Genomic DNA, 22,790 nt, shown 5'->3' with positions numbered 1-22,790 from the left:
TTTATGTAAAATGATTATATATATTTTTAAAAATGATATATATATTTAATTTTGTTTATACATCAACAAAAATGCAAAATAAACAAACTGAACATAAAAAATATATCTGAGATAATAGAGTAAAACTACTCTGTACCTGAGATGTAGTACAATAGAAGTTACTATATGTACCCATGAGATGTAGTACAATATAAGGTACTATATGTACCTCTGAGATGTAGTACAATAGAAGGTACTATATGTACCTCTGAGATGTAGTACAATATAAGGTACTATATGTACCTCTGAGATGTAGTACAATAGAAGGTACTGTCGTAAAGTTCAGACATGTACTGCTGCGTTAGTTACACACTGACCACTGGAGGGAAACAAACTACGCCCTACTCCTGGTTAGTAAATTCAATAAACCTGTCTTCTTCTTCCTGCTCCAATAAGTTTATTTGATCAGCTTCACACCGGTGGAATAAAAAGACCACGAGGTCGATAATTGTACAAAATTGTTCATTTAATAGAAAAACCGACTCTGACTCAACCTAAACGTTCCCACCGTCACGCTGCTGTTTGTGTTTGTTTTTTACATGTGAGAAGAAAACACGGCTCCTTTCATCTTGTGCAAAATGCTGCTGGTCTCATGTGAATGAAAATAAAATGTCATCTACAGAAATAGAAGAAACCAACGCGCTCTTCTCGTGGAAGACGGCAGCACCGGGACGTTTGAGCTCCTCCGGCTCTCCGACTCTTCACATCGTTCCAACGGCAGCGGTTTGTCTTCTTATTTCACAAAAAGAGAAACGAGAAACCTGCAGCAAAATGTTTTGGTGTGAAAACTAAAATAAAGACGACAAAAACCTCCCGCGTGGCGTTCAGGGCCCCAGAGGAATCGTAGTCGAAAGCTAATTTATTAGTTTTACAGTCGTATGTACAAAAAGAGGAAGAAAAATAAACCGATGGAGAAACTATTTAAATCCATTAATTAATATTTTTGTCAATTTAATCGTTTAGGTGATAAATTATTCATCAGCTCTTCGTGATGGAGAGATGGAACAAAAAGAGGAAGAGAGAAAGCAGCGTTTCCTCCCGGAGACGAACGGAAGATGCTGAGAACACGCGAGGCTAATCAATACGTCACGGCTCTGAAGTGTGTTGTAAAGAGGAGGCGCAGCAGGAGGTGGGAGGAGGCGCGGAGCAGAGAGCTGGCAGTGACATCACAGAGGAGTACAAAAAGATTTAGCACCAGAAGAAAGACCAGATCCAGGACCAGGACCAGGACCCGGTCTGAGATCCTCTTGAGGAAAATATATGAAAAACCATCAATATATATATTGATGAGGCGATCAGAGACATGGAGACCTGATCAGAGAACTGGAGACCTGATTGGAGACCTTATCAGAGACCTGATCAGAGACCTGATTGGAGACCGGATCAGAGACCTGATTTGAGACCTTATTTGAGACCGGATCAGCGACCTGAAGACTTGATTAGACAACCAGAGAACCGGGAAGAGTCCTTGACTTATAAACGGAGACCCAGAGACCAGATTAGGCATCTGGAGACATAATCCGAGTCCTGGGAGTCTGATCAGACCGCCAGAGACCACATCAGACCCCCGGATACTGGATCAGAGCCCCGGCGGGACCCCTTCAGACCCGTAACGTCACACAGGAAGAAGAAGACGAGCGCTGCAGGAACTGATTGGTTCTTCACACCGAGGACGTAGGAAAGGAAAAGGAAAGGAGTCCGACCCGGAGTCAGAACTTAGTCCAGACTAAAAAAGGAGGACTGGATCCAGTTCTTCAGTCTGAGATAAACATGGCGGCTGGAAATAAATGAAGGACTTGGTCTGGTTCCTGAATCCCTGTAGAACCGTCGCTCTGCCTCCTCGCTCGTTCTGATTGATTTATTCTGGTTCTTCTTGAACCGAATCAGAACCCCGGAGGGTTTCTTCTCTTGCTGCTCATCGCTTCGGTTGCAGCCTCCTCTTTCTCTTTCTTCTCCTCCTCCTCTTCCTCCTCTTCCTTCTGGCCTCCATTCTCCACACACCCGCCGCCCGTCTGGTCCCGGCGGTCCGGATCCTCGAGGTCCGGATCCAGCTCCGACTGGGACTCCACGGCCATCTCCCAGTCCTCCTCCTCCTCCTCCTCCTCCTCCCCTCCCTGTGGGCGCCCTGGCTCTGCAGGAGGCGCAGCCGGGCCATGGCCTGGTCGATGGTCTGCGTGGAGACCAGGTTGAAGTCGTGCATGCTGATCAGGTGCAGCAGGAAGTTGCGGCGCAGGTCGTTCCTGACGATGTGGACGCCGTGGCGGTCGGCGAACCGCAGGCAGGACTCGTTCATCTGGTTGTCGGCTATGAACCTGCAGGGGGGGTTATGGATGAGTCCAACATGAAGTCATGTGACCGCGGTGCATCCCTGTCCGCCTCTTACACACCCGTGCTTCATGACGTGGAGGTTCCACAGCTTCATGATCTCCTTCTCGCCCTCGTTGACGTCGGTGAACTCCTCGATTTGCTGCACAGAGATGGGATACTCAGGTTTTCTGAGGTAACCCAAACACAACCCCCCCCCCCCCCCCCCGGCTGGCCCTGGACTCACCATGGCGGTCTTCTCCTGGAGCCAGTCGGGGTCCCTCTCGTCCTCGCTGTCCATCTCCATCTCCTGCGGGCGCAGTGGCACGCAGCTGTCGCTGTGGAAGTAGAGCCGGTTGTGTCCGCTGATGATCGGCTGCTCCTGGTCGCCGTCCTCCGGCTCCAGGAACTCAGACAGGCTCGCCTTGGTCCTCTTGGGTCTGGAGGAAAATATTCAGATACATATAATAAATAAATAAATAAATAAATATTTATATATACAATATATATATATATTTAAAATCTATCTTTATTATAAATATATATATAATAAATATATATAATATTTAATATATATATTATAAATATATATATTTATAATAAATAAATAAATATATATATAGTGTTGTTGTGAATGGAGTCTGGAGGTCTTGTTCCCTCTACTGTACTAAAACACGACGATGAAGAAGTTTATATCACCAAAAAACTCTTCAAGTGGCACAAAGTCGGCAAAAAGATACCCCCCCCCCCCCCCCCATCGCTTCCTGCTTCAGTTAGTTTCTCTCGCTGACAGACGTGTGACTCGTCTCAGCCAATCAGAAGCTTGAGAAATGCTGCAGAGGAATTCAGGATTTTCTGCAGGTTTTAAATCCACAAAGCTCACAACAATTCCTATAATAGAGAGTATGAAGTACATGTATGTATATATCTATATATCTATATATAGTATGAAGTGCATCACCTGCAGACCACCACGTGCGTGACTGCTGTCCTCTTGACCGGCCCGTTCCTGCTGAAGGCGAAGCCCGGCTGGCTGTGGATGTCTTGAGGGTTCCCCGCGTACGAGCCGTCGTAGTACTCGTTGATGGAGACCTCGATCTTCGCTCCTTTGGCGTGAGGCTGGCGAGGAGGGAGGGAGGGGGAGAGCGAGAGGGGTAGGGAGAGAGGGAAAGAGAGAGAGCATTTTAGAAATCAATAATCACTTTCTTCTTTCTTCCCGTTTTAAAGTTCTACATCTTTGGAGGAAAAGCCTTTAAACCAGTTTGAACCAGTTCTAAAAGGATTTTATTTGTTTTATTCTCTTGTTTCTGGATTTTATTTTCTGTACTTAAAAATCTGGATTTATCCATTTAAAGTGTTACGTTTTGAAAGGTGGAGAATAAATCGTGTATTTTTATTATTAGCATTATAATTATCAGTAGACTATGTGTATATATACGTTAAAACAAAAACATATATAACATCTATAAAAAAGCTCTTTTCCTTTGAAAACTGCATTTTACTTTAGTTTATCAGAATAATTTAATATTGTATAGACTATTATTTTTAATTTATCAGAAACATTTGATATTTTCTAGACTTTTACTCAAATTTATTAGAATAATATAGTTTTCTGGATTCTTACTTTAATAATTTAATAGTTTTCTAGACTTTTACTTTGATAGTTTGATGTTTTCTGGACTTTTACTTTGATAGTTTGATGTTTTCTGGACTTTTACTTTGATAGTTTGATGTTTTCTGGACCGTTGCTTTGTGAGGATAACTTAAGATCCTCCGTCTCACCACATAGTTGAAGATGAAGCGGGAGTGAGACAGCTTCAGGTGCTTGATGAGGCTGTAGAGCTTCCTGCAGTTGAGGGTGCACCAGGGGCAGTGCAGGTCGTCTCTGGCCTCCGTCTGCTGCCGCGTGTTGCTGTTGTACTGGAACTACACAACAACACACACAGTGAGACACAACAACACACACAGTGAGACACAAACAGGCCTTCAGCCCAGAGCTCATCCGACCTGGTACAAGATGCGCAGCTTCAGTCGGGGCTCGTTGGAGACGAGTTCTCTCCTGGTCTGCACGTCGGTGTTGATGGATTCTTTAACGGCTGCATCACAGGAGGAGAAGTCAGTCCCGTCCTTCGTGAGCGGCGGAGGCCTCCGTGTGTGTGTGTGTGGGGGGGGGGGGGATTGTGTCCTCACCCAGGGTGTGTGTGGCCCTCAGGGTGCTGGGCCGCGGGTCCTGGTTGGTCTCAGAGTTGCGGGTGGCCAGCGGTTTGGCCACGGGCGCCGTGGAGCGGTCGGAGGCGTCGCTGGTCCAGCGCAGCGTGAACTGCAGGGTGGGACCCTGAGAGAAGCTCTCGAAGGGCGGCAGGCGCTGGAGAGGAGGACGAGAAAACACCTTGTGTTTCAGAACGGTCAGAACGTAACAGCACGTTACAACCAGGGCGCAAACACATGGAGACCAAAGGACTTACAGCACTTCAAGACACATTTACACCACCAAACATGTCGGGAAATCCCGGTATTTATTTTATAAATATATATTTATAAATATGAATATTTATATATATATATATAAGTATTTGTATATAAAAATATGAATATAAATATATTTAGACAAAATATATATATATATATGAATATTTCTCTCTCTCTATATATATATCAGGCATGAAAACGGGTCAGGGGTGAAAAAGGTGAGGAGGATAGGCGCGCGGGGGGGGGGGGTGCTGATGGTGACTTCCACGAACATCGATGTTGGACGTTGTATGATAATCTATAGGCCCTCCATTCTGACACCAAGTCAGTGATCGGGCCCTATAATACTATAATAATAGTAATATTGTGTATAATATGGTCATTCATGAACCAACTTCCTTTTGTTGTTGTTGGCGTGAACAAGTCTTCAAGTCTTGTGCTCTGCTGAGCCACGAGTCTGTTCCATGAGTCTGTTCCTCGAGTCTGTTCTGCCTCTACCTGGTTGTCACGATCTTCTATACCATACCTGCCATAAATATCATGATACAATACCATAAAACAGTATACCATAAATACGATACTGGTATATTTATCTATAATAGTAATAAATAAAATATCTGTATGGTTCACTTTTTACCAACTTTTTCAACACTTAACAAATAGCAGTAATATTAGTATTAATACAGCAAGATATTAATGAAACTACATGGAGCCGTCATAGCATTGATCAATGATTATACACTATGAGGCCGTTAGTCTCTGACCAGAGGATACAGAGTTCATCAGGAAGAGCAGCTGTAGAGTTACAGAACTTTACAGACTGAACTTAAACATTTCACTTCTGGCATCTTTTTTTTTATTTTTAAAGCCGAAAATTCCGCCACTTAAGGCCCCTCGCTGTGAGCGCTGCGCTGCGCGTGCAAACAGCTCGACACGGAGCAGCGCGTGCGCTCTGATCGCTCTTTTAATGAAGTATTGAGACTAAAAATATGCTAAATCACATCGCTCTTAACGTACGGGTACTTTGTTAGCATCGCTCCACCGTGCAGCGCGACAGCAGCAGAAGTAGCGTCTAACATTCAAGCTAACCTAAACCACCAAACGCTGAAGACATCTTGACGCTGATTGGCCGAGACGCGACACGTCCCATCAAAGATGTTTTATTGCGAAGAGCACCACTTCACACTTTCTCCGCGTCCCACTCCAATCTCATAAGCCGGCCAATTGATGAATATATATTTCAATATATGAATATTTATATATATACGTATTTATATATATAAATATGGATATAAATATATATTTATAAGTATGCATACCTTAAATGAGAGACAATAGTTTGATGAAAAGAATAAATATTTGTATAAATGTTAATTCTTTTAATCAAACAGTTTAACCCTCCTGTTGGCTTCGGGTCATTTTGACCCGATTCAATATTTCACCCTCCTGTCGCCTTCGGGTCAATTTGACCCGATTCAATGTTTAACCCTCCTGTTACCTTTATATTTACTGACATATTTTACCCTTGGGGTCAATATGACCCCAGCTATTAAAATCTCCAGAAAATTATTAGAATTAATATTGTTTTCCAAGTTTAAGTGTGAGGCACTTTATGTTTGTTTGTTGACTACCGAAAGAACACCGACATTAAACATTGAATCGGGTCAAATTGACCCGAAGGTGACAGGAGGGTTAAATGAATATGACAAGTTTCAAGAACTTTTCCAAAACTTTTGGGATTTAATTTTTCTCCAGGTCTGTAAATAACCATTGTTAAATTCAAAGACTTTTTTCATGTTTTCCATGACCTTACGAACCCTGATATAACATAATAACATCCTGTATCAATTACTAATCGTTATTTACTCTCTAGAGATCAAGTTAATTACTAACAACAGAGAAAAGGAAAAACTACAAAGAGATACCAACATAAAAGAGGCAAAACTTTAAATAATAAAAGCCATGAAAACCTGTTAGTTCATATAATATTATTCTATTGATTTTTTTATTGTGCATTTTTATATTGTATTGCTTTTCCTGTATGTGTAAATGCTCCTGTAGCTAAACTAAGTCCCCTTAATAATAATAACAGTGATGATGTCACACCTTCCCGTCCAGGATGGTCTCCCACGTCGCCCTCTTCTTGGTGACCGGACACTCCTCCATCTCCTGCATGGACACCTCGTACTCCCCATCCAGCAGCTGCAGACGTCTACACACACACACACACACACACACACACACACACACAGTCACTACTCGAGCTCAGATCAAAGGCGTTGCTCTGTCGGCGGTTTTGTGCCTCACCTGTTTTTGTCGAAGACCGTCATCTGAGCCACAAACGTGGTTTCCCCCTCCTCCCTGAGACTGGAGCTCCTCCTCTTCCTGTTCACCACTTCCTCTGTGAAATCTGAGACACATCGATGACATTAACCCCCGTTTACATTTTACAGGTGTTTCCTAGTATAGAAGTCTATGCTTCATGTGTTAAAGCTGCATTCTCTCTCCTGACCACCAGGGGGCTCCTCTGGTTGTATAGAAGTCTATGCTTCATGTGTTAAAGCTGCATTCTCTCCTGACCACCAGGGGGCTCCTCTGGTTGTATAGAAGTCTATGCTTCATGTGTTAAAGCTGCATTCTCTCTCCTGACCACCAGGGGGCTCCTCTGGTTGTATAGAAGTCTATGTTCATGTGTTAAAGCTGCATTCTCTCTCCTGACCACCAGGGGGCGACTCCTCTGGTTGTATAGAAGTATATGTTCATGTGTTAAAGCTGCATTCTCTCTCCTGACCACCAGGGGGCGACTCCTCTGGTTGTATAGAAGTATATGTTCATGTGTTAAAGCTGCATTCTCTCTCCTGACCACTAGGGGGATACTCCTCTGGTTGTATAGAAGTCTGTTCATGTGTTAAAGCTGCATTCTCTCTCCTGACCACCAGGGGGCGACTCCTCTGGTTGTATAGAAGTCTATGCTTCATGTGTTAAAGCCGCATTCTCTCTCCTGACCACTAGGGGGATACTCCTCTGGTTGTATAGAAGTCTGTTCATGTGTTAAAGCTGCATTCTCTCTCCTGACCACCAGGGGGCGACTCCTCTGGTTGTATAGAAGTATATGTTCATGTGTTAAAGCTGCATTCTCTCTCCTGACCACCAGGGGGCGACTCCTCTGGTTGTATAGAAGTATATGTTCATGTGTTAAAGCTGCATTCTCTCTCCTGACCACTAGGGGGATACTCCTCTGGTTGTATAGAAGTCTATGCTTCATGTGTTAAAGCTGCATTCTCTCTCCTGACCACCAGGGGGCGACTCCTCTGGTTGTATAGAAGTCTATATAGTGACTCTACTTCTCTTGATGTATTCCCTCAGTAAACATGTAAACATGAGTTCACGTCTCAGTCTCAAGTCTTCTTCTCTCCAGCATGATGTCATCATTTAGGACCCGACGGTCATGCAGAGGGAAGCTTTAGGGGCGGGGCTACAGGCTGATGGACAGACCTCTGCCGTGGTGGTTCTCCCCGTTGGCCAGGCCGTTGGTCAGGCCGTTGGTCAGGCCGTTGGTCAGGCCGTTGGCCAGGCCGTTGGCCAGGCCGTTGATCTGCGTCCGGGGGCCTCCGGGCCGCGACACCCTGAAGAGCAGCGAGTAGGACTTGACCATGTGGGAGTTGCTGGGTTCGAACTCGCCGCTGGGGACCAGCAGGGAGGGGAAGGAGCCCGGCTTGGCCTGGAGCCCCGCCCCCGGGTTCAAGGGAACCTGCTTCTTCCCCGTGGGGACCTGCTTCACGGGACAGCTGACGTCCTGCACAGCGGGCCGGGAGGAAGGAGACGGTTCAGGTTACGGGAACGAACGCGAACGCGCACACTCACACGCGCGCACACACACACACACACACCTTCCTCTTCTTGTGACAGACTTTCACCAGCAGCACCTCCAGAGACACCGAGTTCTGCTCGTTCTCACTGTCCTGAGATGGCTTCCCTGAGGACACACACACACACACACACACACACACACACACACACACACACACACACACACACACACACACACACACACACACACACACACACACACACACACACACACACACACACACACACACACACACACACACACACACACACACACTTCCTGTGAGAATCAGCGCAGGAAGACCTTTCCTGACCTCTGGTCTGAATCCCTCTGCACGTACACCGGGCCACGGAGGTTTGTTTTATTTACAGCAGCTATATTCATAATAATATTATTTAATAAACAACGTGTGATATTCTGCAGTATAAATATAAATGAAAGGAGAAACGTACCAGCTTTATGAAAGAAGCCCATGAAGGTGAGCTGCAGATTAGAGGCCAAGCTGAGAACACAGAACACAGGATTTATATCCATATTTATATTTATATGTCGTCAAATGTCCACGAGACGAGAAGTTTGTCCTGATGCTGCGTTCAAGGTCATCGTAAAATAATAGAAAAGAGAAGATTTAGTGTGTTATGGTGACGAGGAAAACATTTTGTTTCACTGTTTGATGGCCTAACGTTCACTAAAACTACAACATAAAATGAACAAAATAGATAAAATAAATAAAATATACAAAAAAAACAAAATTAAAATAATAATTTTAAAAATACAATGAAAAATATAAATAAATAATACAATTAAAAAAAATATTAAAAATAATTAAATAAGTGAAGGAAAACAATAATAAAGGAACAAAAAATGAATAAAACAAAAAAAACTAACATTTTATATATATATATATATTTGGGGTTATTAAAGCTTCCGGAGACACACGGTTGTTGTTTACCTGTGAGTCTCCTGTTCGCCTCGCATCTTTTCCACTTTGAACAACAGATTGTCAACCTTGGAGCTTTTCCTGCACGTGTAGACAAACAGCAAGTTAACAACAACAACAACAACACTGACCTTCAGTCACAACCACAGATCTCTGATGGATTCAGCTCTCAGCAGAGTTGCTCAAAGTCTCTTTTCACTCTGCAACAGACCAAAGGAAGCGTCTCTTGGTTTCCTTCCAACTGGCACGATTTGTTCATTTCTTTCTTTTAACTTCACAGAACTAAAGTTTATGAAACAAAACGAATTCTCGTCTTCCTCTGTATCCATAGCGACCGCAGGGAGACACACACACACGTCAAGTATATTGCAGGTTTTGCACAGTTCCACTTAAACTTGTTTACAACACCTAAGTGCTGGATGTTTAATCAATATCATCTGGGAGGGAAGCTCAACGTTGTGTTTATTATTATTATTATAATCCTTGGACTCCGTGCCGTCTGCTGCTGGAGGTAAGAACTGGAGACGGCCCACCTGGCTCACATCGGGTTTGGAGGCTTCACATAATTCTCGCTTCCGCCTCGACTTCAACCTGAACGTCTAATGAGCCGCAGTAACCGAGACCAGCTGGGGGGCTTTGCGGGGGTCTGGAGGACCCCCCCCTCTCACGCTGGCCCTGAATCACAAACACGGGCTCAACTCTGACGACGCCTCCTTCCTGGAGCGCCTGCACGCTGCAGCGCGTGGATTCCTGACTTCTTTGACTTTAATTGGCTTTCAGTGAAACATCCGGAGTTCCCCGGAGAGAAAGTCGTTCTGACGGCACAGAGTTCAGAGGCCTGGACGTTCAACCCCTAAAACCAGAGCGCCGGCTGACGATCAGAGCCAACAGCCTCCTCCTGTGGGGAGGGGCTGCAGCAGAACGTAGAGGTGAGACGCTGCGTCACCCAGTCGGCTCCAAATCAGGTACAACACACCTGCTGCTCACGGCGGCCATCTTTCATCCCAACCAACACAGAGATAGGGGGGGAAGGGATAGAGAGAGAGAGAGAGAGAGAGAGAGAGGGAGAGACAGAGAGGGAGAGAGAGCACCAGTCTGACGAGAGGGATCAGTTATCTGGAATTAACTAAGATAACTAATAAGAGAGAGAGAGGATAGGGATAGGGGAGAGAGAGGGGGGGGGGGGAGATGATAGGAAGAGGGAGGGACAGAGAGAAAGAGAGAGGGAGACAGAGGGAGAGACAGAGAGGGAGAGAGAGAGAGAAAGAGAGAGAGAGAGAGAGCACCAGTCTGATGAGGGATCAAATATCTGGAATTAACTTCACTTTTTGTCCATAAAAAAAGAAATGTTTTATCGAATTCAAACTAAATTAATCATTAATTAATTTTCGTTTCCATTCCGTCAGAACTTCTCAACGTGTTCTTGTTGACTCACTGAAACTTGAACTTTAAGCCCAAAAGAGATAAACTATTTAAAACCTCCTGAGCATGAATACATATGTTTCCACCGACCAGACAGTCGACCATCTTCTGTTGCCGCGCCGACCACAGAGCCGTTGCCGCGGTGACCATGTGACATCATCGCGGTTCAACTCGTTGTTCTGTCTGCCTCTCTCTCGGCGCTCTGGCGACACGCGTGTTGTTTACCTTCTGACGTTGCTCCTGGAGTTCCTGTGGGACATGTAGGTGAGAGTCCTGTGCAAGAATATCGGCTGAAACAAGAAGAAGAAGAAGAAGAAGAAGCCGGCGTTAGAAGTGTGGCGGACGCGCCCGCAGCCACGGGAGCCTCCTCTCCTCTCAGAGGACGAAGGTGATCGATCACTTTGTGCAGGAAGCAGACTCACGGCGATCAGGTTCCTGGTGCGGAGGAACCGGTAGATCTGGGTCGGTTCTGCAGACAAACACATCAGAAGATCTGTTATTCTGCTTCTATGGGGTTTTATATGTTAATGTTCAACAAGCATCAAGCTCAGAGCACTCAGATTCATTTAGTGAATGAAACTGTATCTGAATGATGTCACTCAGAGGCGATCGACCGGCTCTCAGCTCCATGTTGGAGTTTCTTTAACATTTCGTTGCCAGTCTGAGTCGCTTTGTCCTCTTCTCATCTTATCAACTATAGAATTGATGAACAATGAATTTATAGATGAACCAAAACATATCCAGTGACAACATGTAACCAAGTACATCTACTCAAGTACAGTTAAGGTACTTCTACTTTTCATTTCATGCCACTTTATACTTTTAATCCACTACATCTCAGGAGTACCGATTGTACTTTTTACTACATATCAGAGGTGCATATAGTACTTTTTACTTTACTTCATCTCAGAGGTGCATGTGTACTTTTTAGTGTACATTCCAGAGGTACATGTGTACTTATTAGTGTACATTCCAGAGGAACATGTGTACTTATTAGTGTACATTCCAGAGGTACATGTGTACTTATTAGTGTACATTCCAGAGGTACATGTGTACTTTTTAGTGTACATCTCATTTGTTTAACAACTTCCGTTACTCTTCAGGTGACAGTTGTTTCTACATCCCCTTCCTGTGCTGTGAGAACTCATAACTCTGATAACTCACAGTAATAATTATAATCAGCATAAACTTAAACATCTACAGCAGTAAAATGCAACAGTAAAACTCCAGAAACCTAAGACAGAATAATAATAAACACTAACATGCAGCATTTGACTGACCGATCAAAACGTGTACTTTAAGTATAATACTTCTTGCATATGCAGACACTGCGTACTGTATACTTTTACTTTGGAGTGCCAGCCTTCTCCACTTGAAGTGGAGTATTTTAAGTGGTTCAAGTACTTCTACTGCAGTAAAGCATCTGGAGTTTAACTTCCGGTGAGCTCGGAACAGACTCACTCTCGAAGGCCTGCAGGAACAACTCGTGGTCGGCTTGAATGAGTTGCATGTTGGGCTTCTTGGCTGCAGCCATCGCAGAGGAGGAAGAGGAGGAGGAGGTGGAGGAGGTGGAGGACTGGTATAACCCGTTGGCTTTAACTCCAGAACCAAAACCCGCCGACTGGCTTCCCTCCGAGGAGCCCTGCTTCTGTGGAACCATTGTGCAAAAAGCAACAACAACCAAGAGACACAAAAGTATTTGTCCCAACAAAAACAAAAAAAACTAGAAAAAATAAAGAAACTCAGGTTCCTTTGTCAAAACAAAAGAGCGCTGTTTGCAGAAAAAAACAGACGAGTCTCCATTCTAAACGCGATTTATTGAAGTTTAAGTATTTTCTATGTGACATGAGTGAAGCGGCAGACTTTGCGATCCAATGTTCCCGTTTTATCTGCCGGTTAAACGGCAACAGAGGTCGGAGAACAGGCTTCAAATGCGCGGAACGACTCAATCAGCCTCCTGCGAGCTGACGCGGCTAACTTCCGTAGCCAGTTAGCAGCTAACTCCCGAGCTAACTGGATAGCATCGTCTGGCGCGCGCTCGGCTTCACTGGTCGATAACTCGCAGGCCGCTGCTACGCGACGGTTGGTTAAACGCGGCGGTGCCGCACGGTTTCAACGGGTTCGATGCCATAATTTCACCCAAAAAATCCGCGTTACATCTTGTATAGCGCCCGTTGTTGAGTTGGGTCGGCGGTAAGGGAGAGCAAGTACTGAACAAGCCGGGCGGTTATCCGGTCTAGTATTTTCAAAATAAAATATAAATAAAATAGAGATAGTTAAACAAGTGTTTTATTTAGATTTTGTATAACACATATGCTTTTATCCATACTAAAAAGACATCTCAATGTAAATACGTACTATATTACACATAAATTATCTAAAAAGAGTAATCTCGATCGAGCAATTTTTTTTATTTTGAGGATAGATTCCATTCGAGTACCGGCTTTTTTGCCCTAACTTCGCCAGCTTGTGAAATGAACGTTGGGGCTTCTAATGCGTTGAAAGATCCCGCCTTCCAACAGCTCCAGCCAATCACGGCGCTTGTTTGTGAAATTCTGAGCTTTCATTGGTGGGAATATTGGTCCAGTCTAGACAGAGGCAGGTTTGCCGCCCGCAAAAAGGCGAGCCAGGTCTAAATAAGGGCAGCCCCGAACTTTTAATAAAAATAAACACATGTACCTTTATGACTCAAGTGAAATCAAGCTGTTAATGAAAAAATAATAAATACACTTTAAAAAGCATAATACATTGTGAATAAACATGATTTTCCTCTTTTTTTCAGGACAAATAATGTATTAAAGATGTATATCTTGAATAGTGAAATATTATTCCTTTGTTGCTATTTATCCAGCACGTCATCACATCTCGTGATTTAAAAACTCAAACTGCTGAAATTCCAAATGAACAAAAGAGAACATTTATATATCATTCAATTACACGTTTCATTCCATCATTTTTTTCTCTCTACTGTAATATTTAAATATAAATGTATAACACATTAAAATGTTCCAGTTGAGATCTAAGAACTGGTTCAAAGAGGCCACATGGTGCTAATCTCTCCCGATGCGGTTCAGGATGAGCATGAGGTCTGAACCACTGACCCTGAAGCAGTGAGACCAGAATCGCTCACATCTCACTGCTGATGTGTTTTTCCTCTCAGCAGCAACATCTGAGTCCATGAGGGCTTTTGAGTTTTGACGTTGAAATGTCAATGTGTGCAGAACATTGTGCAGACTTTTGGGGAGGGAAGTCTTCTGATGCAACCGCACGAGGAGCTCTGATCCCAGATCAGTGCACTCTAAAAGACAGAGAGAAACGGCACAACAACAACAACAATGATGTAAAACAAACACCTCCCACAACGTGTTGTTAAATCATGAGACAAATAAATAAATACAATGTGTAAAATGCACAGAAATAAGACTATTAATTCTATTAAAATAGTTGTTTGTATTGCAGTAAAGTAAATGTATTTATTTAACTAAAATAAATGTAATAATGCTACCAGAATAAATATAATTATTGCACTCAAATACATTTCATCATTTAACTAAAATAAATGCAAAAAGGTACGAGAATAAATATAATCATTGCACCAGGATAAATTATGAATGTATATCATGTTCCTGTAGTTTTCTATCTCATGTTCTACTTTATGTTTTTCTCCTTGTCGTGTTTTAAATTGATCTTCATCATATTTAATGTAAAATATATTTAAGTAAAACAAATGAATTATTTCTTTTCCACAAAACTGACTCTCACACACACAAACTATTATTCAAACATATTCCCTTTAATTAACAGAAGCCATCATGGTTCATCAGAGCAATAGAACAGAAAACATCACACACACACACATACACAACACACACACACACTTGACTCCATCTCCTCACCCTAAAAAATAAACTAAATCACAAGGAAGGATGAATTAATTTAAACTTCCAAAGAGTGCTTCTTTCACCTGAAATTATCTCTCTCTCCCTTCCCCCCCCCCCCTTCTCTCTCTCTCTCTCTGTGAGATGATGTGCACCCGACTTTAAAAGAGGAAAAACATGTTTTCAGGATGTTGAACTCTATTAGGGAAGAAATTACTTCATTATAAATTAATAAAAATAGCACTTGACTTTTTATTTTCTTTAAGTAATTGGTAAACTTAGTTGTGTTTAGTTAAATACCAACGCTGGAGATGCATCTACATTTCTTCTGTGTTTCCACGTGGCTCATGTAACCTTCGTTACCTCCAGGTGGAGACAACAAGTCTCCAGAGAATTAGACGATCATCTCAGAGTCGGACGTGGATGACCTGACACACGTTAGTACAGTATCGGTCAGTAAGGAACCAGGAAGAGGACTAGATGTCTCCTTCTCAGAGACCTCAAAGTGTTTCGTGTTAGACGTACGGAGAGAACCGACCCACACAGTCCAGAACCCAACAGAGCACCGGACCGGGTCCACAGAGTCCTCGTGCCCCATCGGGGCTCCCGACCGCATTTTGGGACGTCCTGGTCCAGAGTGTCTCCTCTGGAGAAGGAGGAGCTCCAGGTTGGAGGAGCTCCTGAATGGAGGAGCTCCTGGGTGGAGGAGGTCCCGAGGGTCTTCAGTGTCTCCTCCACAGGACGTAGGTGACCAGCAGCACGAGGCCCGCCGACAGGCCGGCGATCACAAACTGGTGGATGGAGAGCACGTTCTCCAGCGCGTGGATCCGCTCCTCCATGGCGCTGGTGTGGAAGTAGTCGTAGACGCCGGCGCCGATGCTCCACAGCGCCCACAAGGCGTCCAACACCAGCGGCATGGTGGGGGACAGACTCCTTCAAAGACTGGAGCACAACACAGTGTCAACAAGCTGCTCACCGATGGAGACCAAGAATAATTTAATCACTTTTCTGTTGAGAAGTCACAATAAATGGGCTTTTTTATGTTGTTGTTGTTGTTATTGTTGTTGTTAATGCTTTGTTTACCTATTTCTTACAGCAGTGGGCTGAGGGATGGATGATACTTATTTTAAGAGGGCAAAACACATCAAAATGAAGTTATTAAGACTTCAGGGCACATAAAGTTTAAACTTTACAATCTGATATTATTGGATATGCTGTGTGTCAGAATTATTATTATTATATTTGTTTATTTATTTAGTTTAATTAGAAATAAGTCACCAATAACACACGCTGTATGCGTAACCATCGATACGTTGAATACTATCAGTAGATTAATATGCACATTAAATAACACATTAAATACGCATACAATAACACATAAAATACGCATAAAATAACACATTAAATACGCATACAATAACACATTAAATACGGATAAAATACAATAACAGCAGCGTCGTTCGAGCTAGCGCGCGAGCTGACGAACAGGCGCGTTCAGGCCGCACGCGCACTGATTTCTAATAACAATCACATTCCTTACTTGCGTGAGAGACCTCTATTCATTGTGGCACTGACGTCATCGGGGTGCTCTTCGTGTGGGCAGCGTTGTTTCAGAGTGCACGCGCTGAGATCCCCCTGCGCGGTCAGCCGCTTCGGGTACTTCCGGGTTTGTGAGATTACCGTCTCATGACGTGTTCGCCCAACTTCACTCCGTTCATTTATTTTTTAAATCGTGATAAATAAACGCATTACGGTGTTTTTTATTGTGTTGTAGACGATTACAAAAATATATATATATATTTATATACATTTAGAAAAATCAGTTTATTTGTTTGTGAAAGTGAGATTCGCCCGTTTCCCGCGAAGAGAGTCAAAATAGTGTGAAACTGCAATGGCGTCCGGAGAGCCGTCACACTTCAGGCGTTGATGATTTTTAAAGGCTCCACGCGCCATTTTCACACCGCCAGGCGCGGTGGCCAAGTGGTAAGGCGTCGGTTTCGTAAACCGAAGATCGCGGGTTCGAACCCCGTCCGTGCCTGTCAGCTGTGACTTCCAGATCATACATTTTATTGGGAGCTGTACCTAAATTTACAGATTCAATCACACACGGTTGTACTATATAATTTAATATCAATAATTATTTTTTGATTATTACTCCACAAAAAACACAAAGTATTTGGAGTGAAGTTTTTTTTTCTTCAACAGGCTGAATGCAACTTCTCTCCTCTAATATGAGCTAAAACTATTTTATATTCAAATACCCACCTCTGCTATTACTGTTAAAATAACATTCAATAATAAGATAGAGTCCTCATAAAACAATTAGACCACAGTGTTTTCTGCATTACATTATACATGTTTAAGTTAGGTTTTTTTTAAATACTAATTTTAGACGTGGCTGCACTATTATATTATATATTTTTTCCACTTATCACAAAACTAGACAGATTTTAATGAAAATTAGTACAAACATGCAGAAAACATGCTGTCAAAACACTTATATTTGAAGAACAATGTAGAATGCAGCTTTAAAACACAAATAACGTAATCTTTGACCACGGCATTGTCGTCATACATGTTTATTGTAACTGAGAATAATCACAGGTGCATGTGCAGAGCTTCATATCACGTCTTTAATCCGGCGTGTCACACGTGTGTGTGTGTGTGTGTGTGTTGGTCTACATCTCGTTCTCCATGACCTGGACATTGCCGTGCATTTTCAGCTCTGCGCTCTCCCAGTCCAACACATCCCCTCGCACCACCCTCTTGCCGACGAACAAGTCCCAGACGGTCTTCTCGGGGAGGACAAAGTCCCACATGTTGATGTCGCTGATCTCGCCCACGAGGCTCTGCTTGGCGTCGAAGTTCCCCACGTAGTTGTCGGGGTCCTGTCCGATGATGATTTTGCCGCCGGGGCGCACCGCGTGGTTCTTGCGGTAGATCTTGGTCAGGCTCTTCTTGCCGTCCAGGAAGAAGGTGGCGGCGCCGGAGATGGAGTCCCAGCTGAGGCACACGTGGGTCTCCAGGCCGCCGAGCTGGGGCAGCGCGAAGAACACGCCCTCTCCGCTCATGTAGAAGGACAACCTGAGCACACGGAGCGGGGGTCGGGTTAGCTCACTTCAAGTGCCTGTAACTGGTCCTGAAGCAGTCCCAGTCTAGCCCTGGTCCAACATAGAGAGGCCAGTCCACCGTGGACCAGACCCAGGTCAATGCAGAGGCCAGTCCACCGTGGACTAGACCCAGGTCAATGCAGAGGCCAGTCCACCGTGGACTAGACCCAGGTCAATGCAGAGGCCAGTCCACCGTGGACCAGACCCAGGTCAATGCAGAGGCCAGTCCACCGTGGACTAGACCCAGGTCAATGCAGAGGCCAGTCCACCGTGGACCAGACCCAGGTCAATGCAGAGGCCAGTCCACTGTGGACTAGACCCAGGTCAATGCAGAGGCCAGTCCACTGTGGACTAGACCCAGGTCAATGCAGAGGCCAGTCCACCGTGGACTAGACCCAGGTCAATGCAGAGGCCAGTCCACCGTGGACTAGACCCAGGTCCGGCTGCACCTGCAGCCTCAAAGGGACCCGGTGCGTTTGGGCCTGAGGGAGCGGAACGCGTAAAGGAAGTGGTATGCGGTAACAAGAAGTGGTATGTGCTAACAGGAAGTGGTACGCGCTAAGAGGAAGTGGTACGCGCTAAGAGGAAGTGGTACATGCTAACAGGAAGTGGTACGCGGTAACAGGAAGTAGTACGCGCTAACAGGATGAGGTACGTGCTAACATGAAGTGGTACGCGCTAACAGGAAGTGGTATGTGCTAACAGGAAATGATACGTGGTAACAAGAAGTGGTACACGCTAACAGGAAGTGGTACGTGCTAACAGGGAATGATACGCAGTAACAGGAAGTGGTACACGCTAACAGGAAGTGGTACGTGCTAACAGGAAGTGAAGCTGACCTGCCGTCCAGCTCGCGCCACACGTTGAGCTCGTCGTAGTCGTGCGTGCGGTAGGCGAACAGGATGACCTCGCGCTCGCCCTTCAGCTCCGTGGCGACGCGCATGCAGAGCGTGAAGGCCTTCAGGGCCAGCGGCTTCAGGGGGACCATCTCCACGTAGCTGGTGCTGGTCTCCTGGGGGAACACCAGGCTCCTCAGGGCCGCCGAGGAGGCTGCAGAACAACAGACACACAGGCGGGGGGGTTAGACACGACGAGCTCCCCCATGTCTGGATCCTCTGGGATGTAGAGGGCGGTGTCGGCCACCAGAGGGCGCTGTGACGTTACGGGAGTCAGAAGAGCCTCTGGGTCCAGACGTCAAGATAAATCATAATCACTTGTGATTTAACGTTTTCATTGTTTTGTCAACAAAAACCCAAATATATTCAGTTTACTATCAGAAAACACGAGAAGATGTAGAAATTACATTTTTGTATTTTTTATCCATTAAAAGATTCATGAAGATGGAGGCTTACCGCCGACCAGCGTGGCCACGACGACGAGGACGTAGGAAAGTCTCATTGTGCCTGAAGAAACCTGGAGGACAGAAAACGATAGAACCAGAACCATTGGAACCAGAACGATAGAACCATTAGAACCAGAACCATTAGAACCAGAACGATAGAACCAGAACCATTAGAACCAGAACGATAGAACCATTAGAACCAAAACGATAGAACCAGAACCATTAGAACCAGAACGATAGAACCAGAACCATTAGAACCAGAACCATTAGAACCAGAATGATAGAACCAGAACCATTAGAACCAGAACGATAGAACCAGAACGATAGAAACAACAATAGAACCAGAACGATAGACCCAGAGGGGCTGAGCGGCACGTACCGTGCAGCTGCGATGGTGCTTCTGCTGCAGGAGGCCCGCTCTCGGGAGGTTTTTGTACGCGGGTCCCTGAACCCCTCGTTGCGTAACGTGGTTGCGTAACGTACCAGAGGCGGCGGCGACCTCTCCGAGGTCACGGCGGCGTCCCGAGGTCACGCTGCTCCGGGCTCCCTCCCCCGCTCTCCTTTTCTTCTTCTCAGGAACAACAGAACCGTTTCCTCTTCATCGCGAAGACGACTAAACGTGAACGGACGATTATTCTTTTTAAACCGTTAAAAACATGTTATAACATATTATAACATGTTGTTATAACATATTATAACATGGTGTTATAACATATTATTACGTGTTGTTATAACATGTTATAACAACATATTTATTAAGTTATTTCTTTGAAAGCTTTAAAACGTCCAATAGGAGCCGCCGTGGAGCAACTGGGGTTCAGGGTCTCGCTGAAGGACCTGATGTGAATGTGGGGAGGACGGGCATCGAACCCGCTACCTCTGGGTTATATGAGGGGGGGGGGGGGTTCTCGGCCTCAGAGGAGAACGAGGTTCATGAAACTGAACGGAGCAGGAGCTTTATTTTGTTAACTTTAATCAAAAGATGTCAGAAACCAGGAGCTTTTATTTTGTTAACTTTAATCAAAAGATGTCAGAAACCAGCTTTTATTTTGTTAACTTTAGTCAAAAGATGTCAGAAACCAGGAGCTTTTATTTTGTTAACTTGAATCAGAAGATGTCAGAAACCAGGAGCTTTTATTTTGTTAACTTTAATCAAAAGATGTCAGAAACAAGGAGCTTTTATTTTGTTAACTTGAATCAGAAGATGTCAGAAACCAGGAGCTTTTATTTTGTTAACTTGAATCAGAAGATGTCAGAAACCAGGAGCTTTTATTTTGTTAACTTTAATAATTTCAATAATCTTTCTTTTTCCTCTTAATAAGAGTTTCATAGTGTTATAACCAGAAAAATAGGAATTAAATGTTTTTTAACTTTTATTCTGGTTCTATAATTTCATAAATATAACAAACTATAGTTTTTAAAAAACATAATATGACTATTTAAACAATATATTTAAACAATGCAAATTAAAATATTATAAAAACAGATGAATATGGTAAACAACAAACAGACAACAGCACACAAATATGAGTCATCCAATATTTAAAACTATTAAAGGGTTAAAGCAGCAAATATATACAATTGTGAAGCTTTTTTTTTTAACGAAGTAAATAATCTCCCCAAAATTGCGTCATATGAGTGTCTATAAAATATTGATTTGAGAAGCGTCTGTGAGATAAGCGCCGGGGTTATCTGAGGAGCAAATGGAACCAACGGTCAGACTCGTATATTTATTCAGCCAAAGCCTTGTGGAGCAACAGTTCACCGGGACGTGAGAAGGTTCTCGGCCTCAGAGGAGAACGAGGTTCATGAAACTGAACGGAGCAGGAGCTTTATTTTGTTAACTTTAATCAAAAGATGTCAGAAACAAGGAGCTTTTATTTTGTTAACTTGAATCAGAAGATGTCAGAAACCAGGAGCTTTTATTTTGTTAACTTTAATCAAAAGATGTCAGAAACAAGGAGCTTTTATTTTGTTAACTTGAATCAGAAGATGTCAGACACCAGGAGCTTTTATTTTGTTAACTTTAATGAAAAGATGTCAGAAACCAGGAGCTTTTATTTTGTTAAATTGAATCAAAAGATGTCAGAAACCAAAGTATCCTAATAAATATGTTCTACCTCGTCACCAACACCATGACGAACAAGTACATCAGTTTAGTGGAAGTGCATTATTATTTTTATTAATTATTCCATAGATCAGATTAATTAGGATAACTTGTTCAAACTATTTTTTAGGTACGTTGGAAACCGTCTTGATATAAATTGCATAATTCTATCCAAACATGTGTTTTCTCCTAAATGTTATCTGCATCATTACCTTCGCATTGAAAATGCCGGAAGGTTATGTTTTGATCGCCGTGTATTTATTTATTTATTTATATGCGTGTTATTCGCAAAACTCAAAAAGTATTGAACCGAATCGCATGAAATTTGGTGGGATGATTGTTTATTATCCGGGGACCAGTTGATTAGATTTTGGGATCGATCGGGTCAAAGGTCAAAGGTCATGAACAGGTCAAAATCTTTCGCAGAACTCAAAAAGTATTGAACCGAATCGCATGAAATTTGGTGGGATGATTGTTTATTATCCGGGGACCAGTTGATTAGATTTTGGGATCGATCGGGTCAAAGGTCATGAACAGGTCAAAATCTTTCGCAGAACTCAAAAGTATTGAACCGAATCGCATGAAATTTGGTGGGATGATTGTTTATTATCCGGGGACCAGTTGATTAGATTTTGGGATCGATCGGGTCAAAGGTCATGAACAGGTCAAAATCTTTCGCAGAACTCAAAAGTATTGAACCGAATCGCATGAAATTTGGTGGGATGATTGTTTATTATACCGGGACCAGTTGACTAGATTTTGGGATCGATCGGGTCAAAGGTCAAGGTCAAAGGTCATGAACAGGTCAAAATGTTCTTGAATCACATGAAATTTGGTGGGATGATTGGTTATTATCCGGGGACCATTTGATTAGATTTTGGGATCAATCGGGTCAAAGGTCAAGGTCATGGAAAGGTCAAACTCTTTTTTTACCATAGCACGATACATTTTGTCCAATTGGCATGCAACTAATGCCAAAATGTTCATAATTCAATGCCCAATCTTGTGATATGCGAAGGTATGCACTCTACCGAGTGCCCATTCTAGTTTATTCATTTATTTATTTGTATGCGTGTTATTCGCAAATCTCAAAAAGTATTGAACCGAATCGCATGAAATTTGGTGGGATGATTGTTTATTATCCGGGGACCAGTTGATTAGATTTTGGGATCGATCGGGTCAAAGGTCATGAACAGGTCAAAATCTTTCGCAGAACTCAAAAAGTATTGAACCGAATCGCATGAAATTTGGTGGGATGATTGTTTATTATCTGGGGACCAGTTGATTAGATTTTGGGATCGATCGGGTCAAAGGTCAAAGGTCATGAAC

At 43.6% G+C, this 22,790-nt stretch overlaps 2 protein-coding genes, 1 long non-coding RNA gene and 1 other non-coding gene across 4 annotated transcripts; 1 reads left to right on the top strand and 3 right to left on the bottom strand.

Annotated features, from left to right (window-relative positions):
* Positions 1–484: 484 nt before the first annotated feature.
* Positions 485–13,211, bottom strand: LOC130188376 (polycomb protein suz12-B-like). The gene is given in 17 exon segments (XM_056406710.1): positions 485–2,149; positions 2,152–2,351; positions 2,427–2,506; positions 2,591–2,783; positions 3,305–3,462; positions 4,126–4,269; positions 4,351–4,439; positions 4,534–4,708; positions 6,919–7,024; positions 7,120–7,222; positions 8,308–8,608; positions 8,703–8,788; positions 9,115–9,164; positions 9,615–9,683; positions 11,250–11,314; positions 11,447–11,493; positions 12,486–13,211. Coding segments are annotated over 17 exon segments (2,292 nt in total). The 5' UTR covers positions 12,685–13,211; the 3' UTR covers positions 485–1,922.
* A 1,585-nt stretch (positions 13,212–14,796) lies between these two features.
* LOC130188410 (uncharacterized) lies at positions 14,797–16,562 on the bottom strand. The gene is made up of 2 exons (XR_008830612.1): positions 16,443–16,562; positions 14,797–15,844 (listed from the first exon to the last, which is right to left on the bottom strand). It is a non-coding gene; the product is annotated as an uncharacterized LOC130188410 (long non-coding RNA).
* Positions 16,563–16,868: 306 nt separating this feature from the next.
* Positions 16,869–16,940, top strand: trnat-cgu (transfer RNA threonine (anticodon CGU)). Its single transcript has one exon. It is a non-coding gene; the product is annotated as a tRNA-Thr (tRNA).
* A 525-nt stretch (positions 16,941–17,465) lies between these two features.
* On the bottom strand, positions 17,466–19,766 carry LOC130188397 (C-reactive protein-like). The gene is made up of 4 exons (XM_056406752.1): positions 19,734–19,766; positions 19,365–19,425; positions 18,852–19,062; positions 17,466–17,986 (listed from the first exon to the last, which is right to left on the bottom strand). Exons 2-4 carry the CDS (start codon positions 19,408–19,410, stop codon positions 17,581–17,583), a joined length of 663 nt encoding a protein of 220 aa, XP_056262727.1. The 5' UTR covers positions 19,411–19,425; positions 19,734–19,766; the 3' UTR covers positions 17,466–17,580.
* Between the last annotated feature and the right edge of the window lie 3,024 nt (positions 19,767–22,790).

This window comes from Pseudoliparis swirei, chromosome 23 (genome assembly GCF_029220125.1).
Source record: "Pseudoliparis swirei isolate HS2019 ecotype Mariana Trench chromosome 23, NWPU_hadal_v1, whole genome shotgun sequence".
Classification (NCBI taxonomy): domain Eukaryota; kingdom Metazoa; phylum Chordata; class Actinopteri; order Perciformes; family Liparidae; genus Pseudoliparis; species Pseudoliparis swirei.
Note: the sequence above shows the minus strand (reverse complement) of the source record. Positions and strands in the feature narration are given on the sequence as shown.

Bases quoted from the DNA above. Each gene is read 5' to 3' on its own strand.
- LOC130188397 (XM_056406752.1), bottom strand. From the start codon at position 19,410: ATGAGACTTTCCTACGTCCTCGTCGTCGTGGCCACGCTGGTCGGCG. The intron at 19,063-19,364 runs GTAAGCCTCCAT...GTTGTTCTGCAG, and splicing joins CGTGGCCACGCTGGTCGGCG to CCTCCTCGGCGGCCCTGAGG. The intron at 17,987-18,851 runs GTCAGCTTCACT...CCGTGTGCTCAG, and splicing joins TGGCGCGAGCTGGACGGCAG to GTTGTCCTTCTACATGAGCG.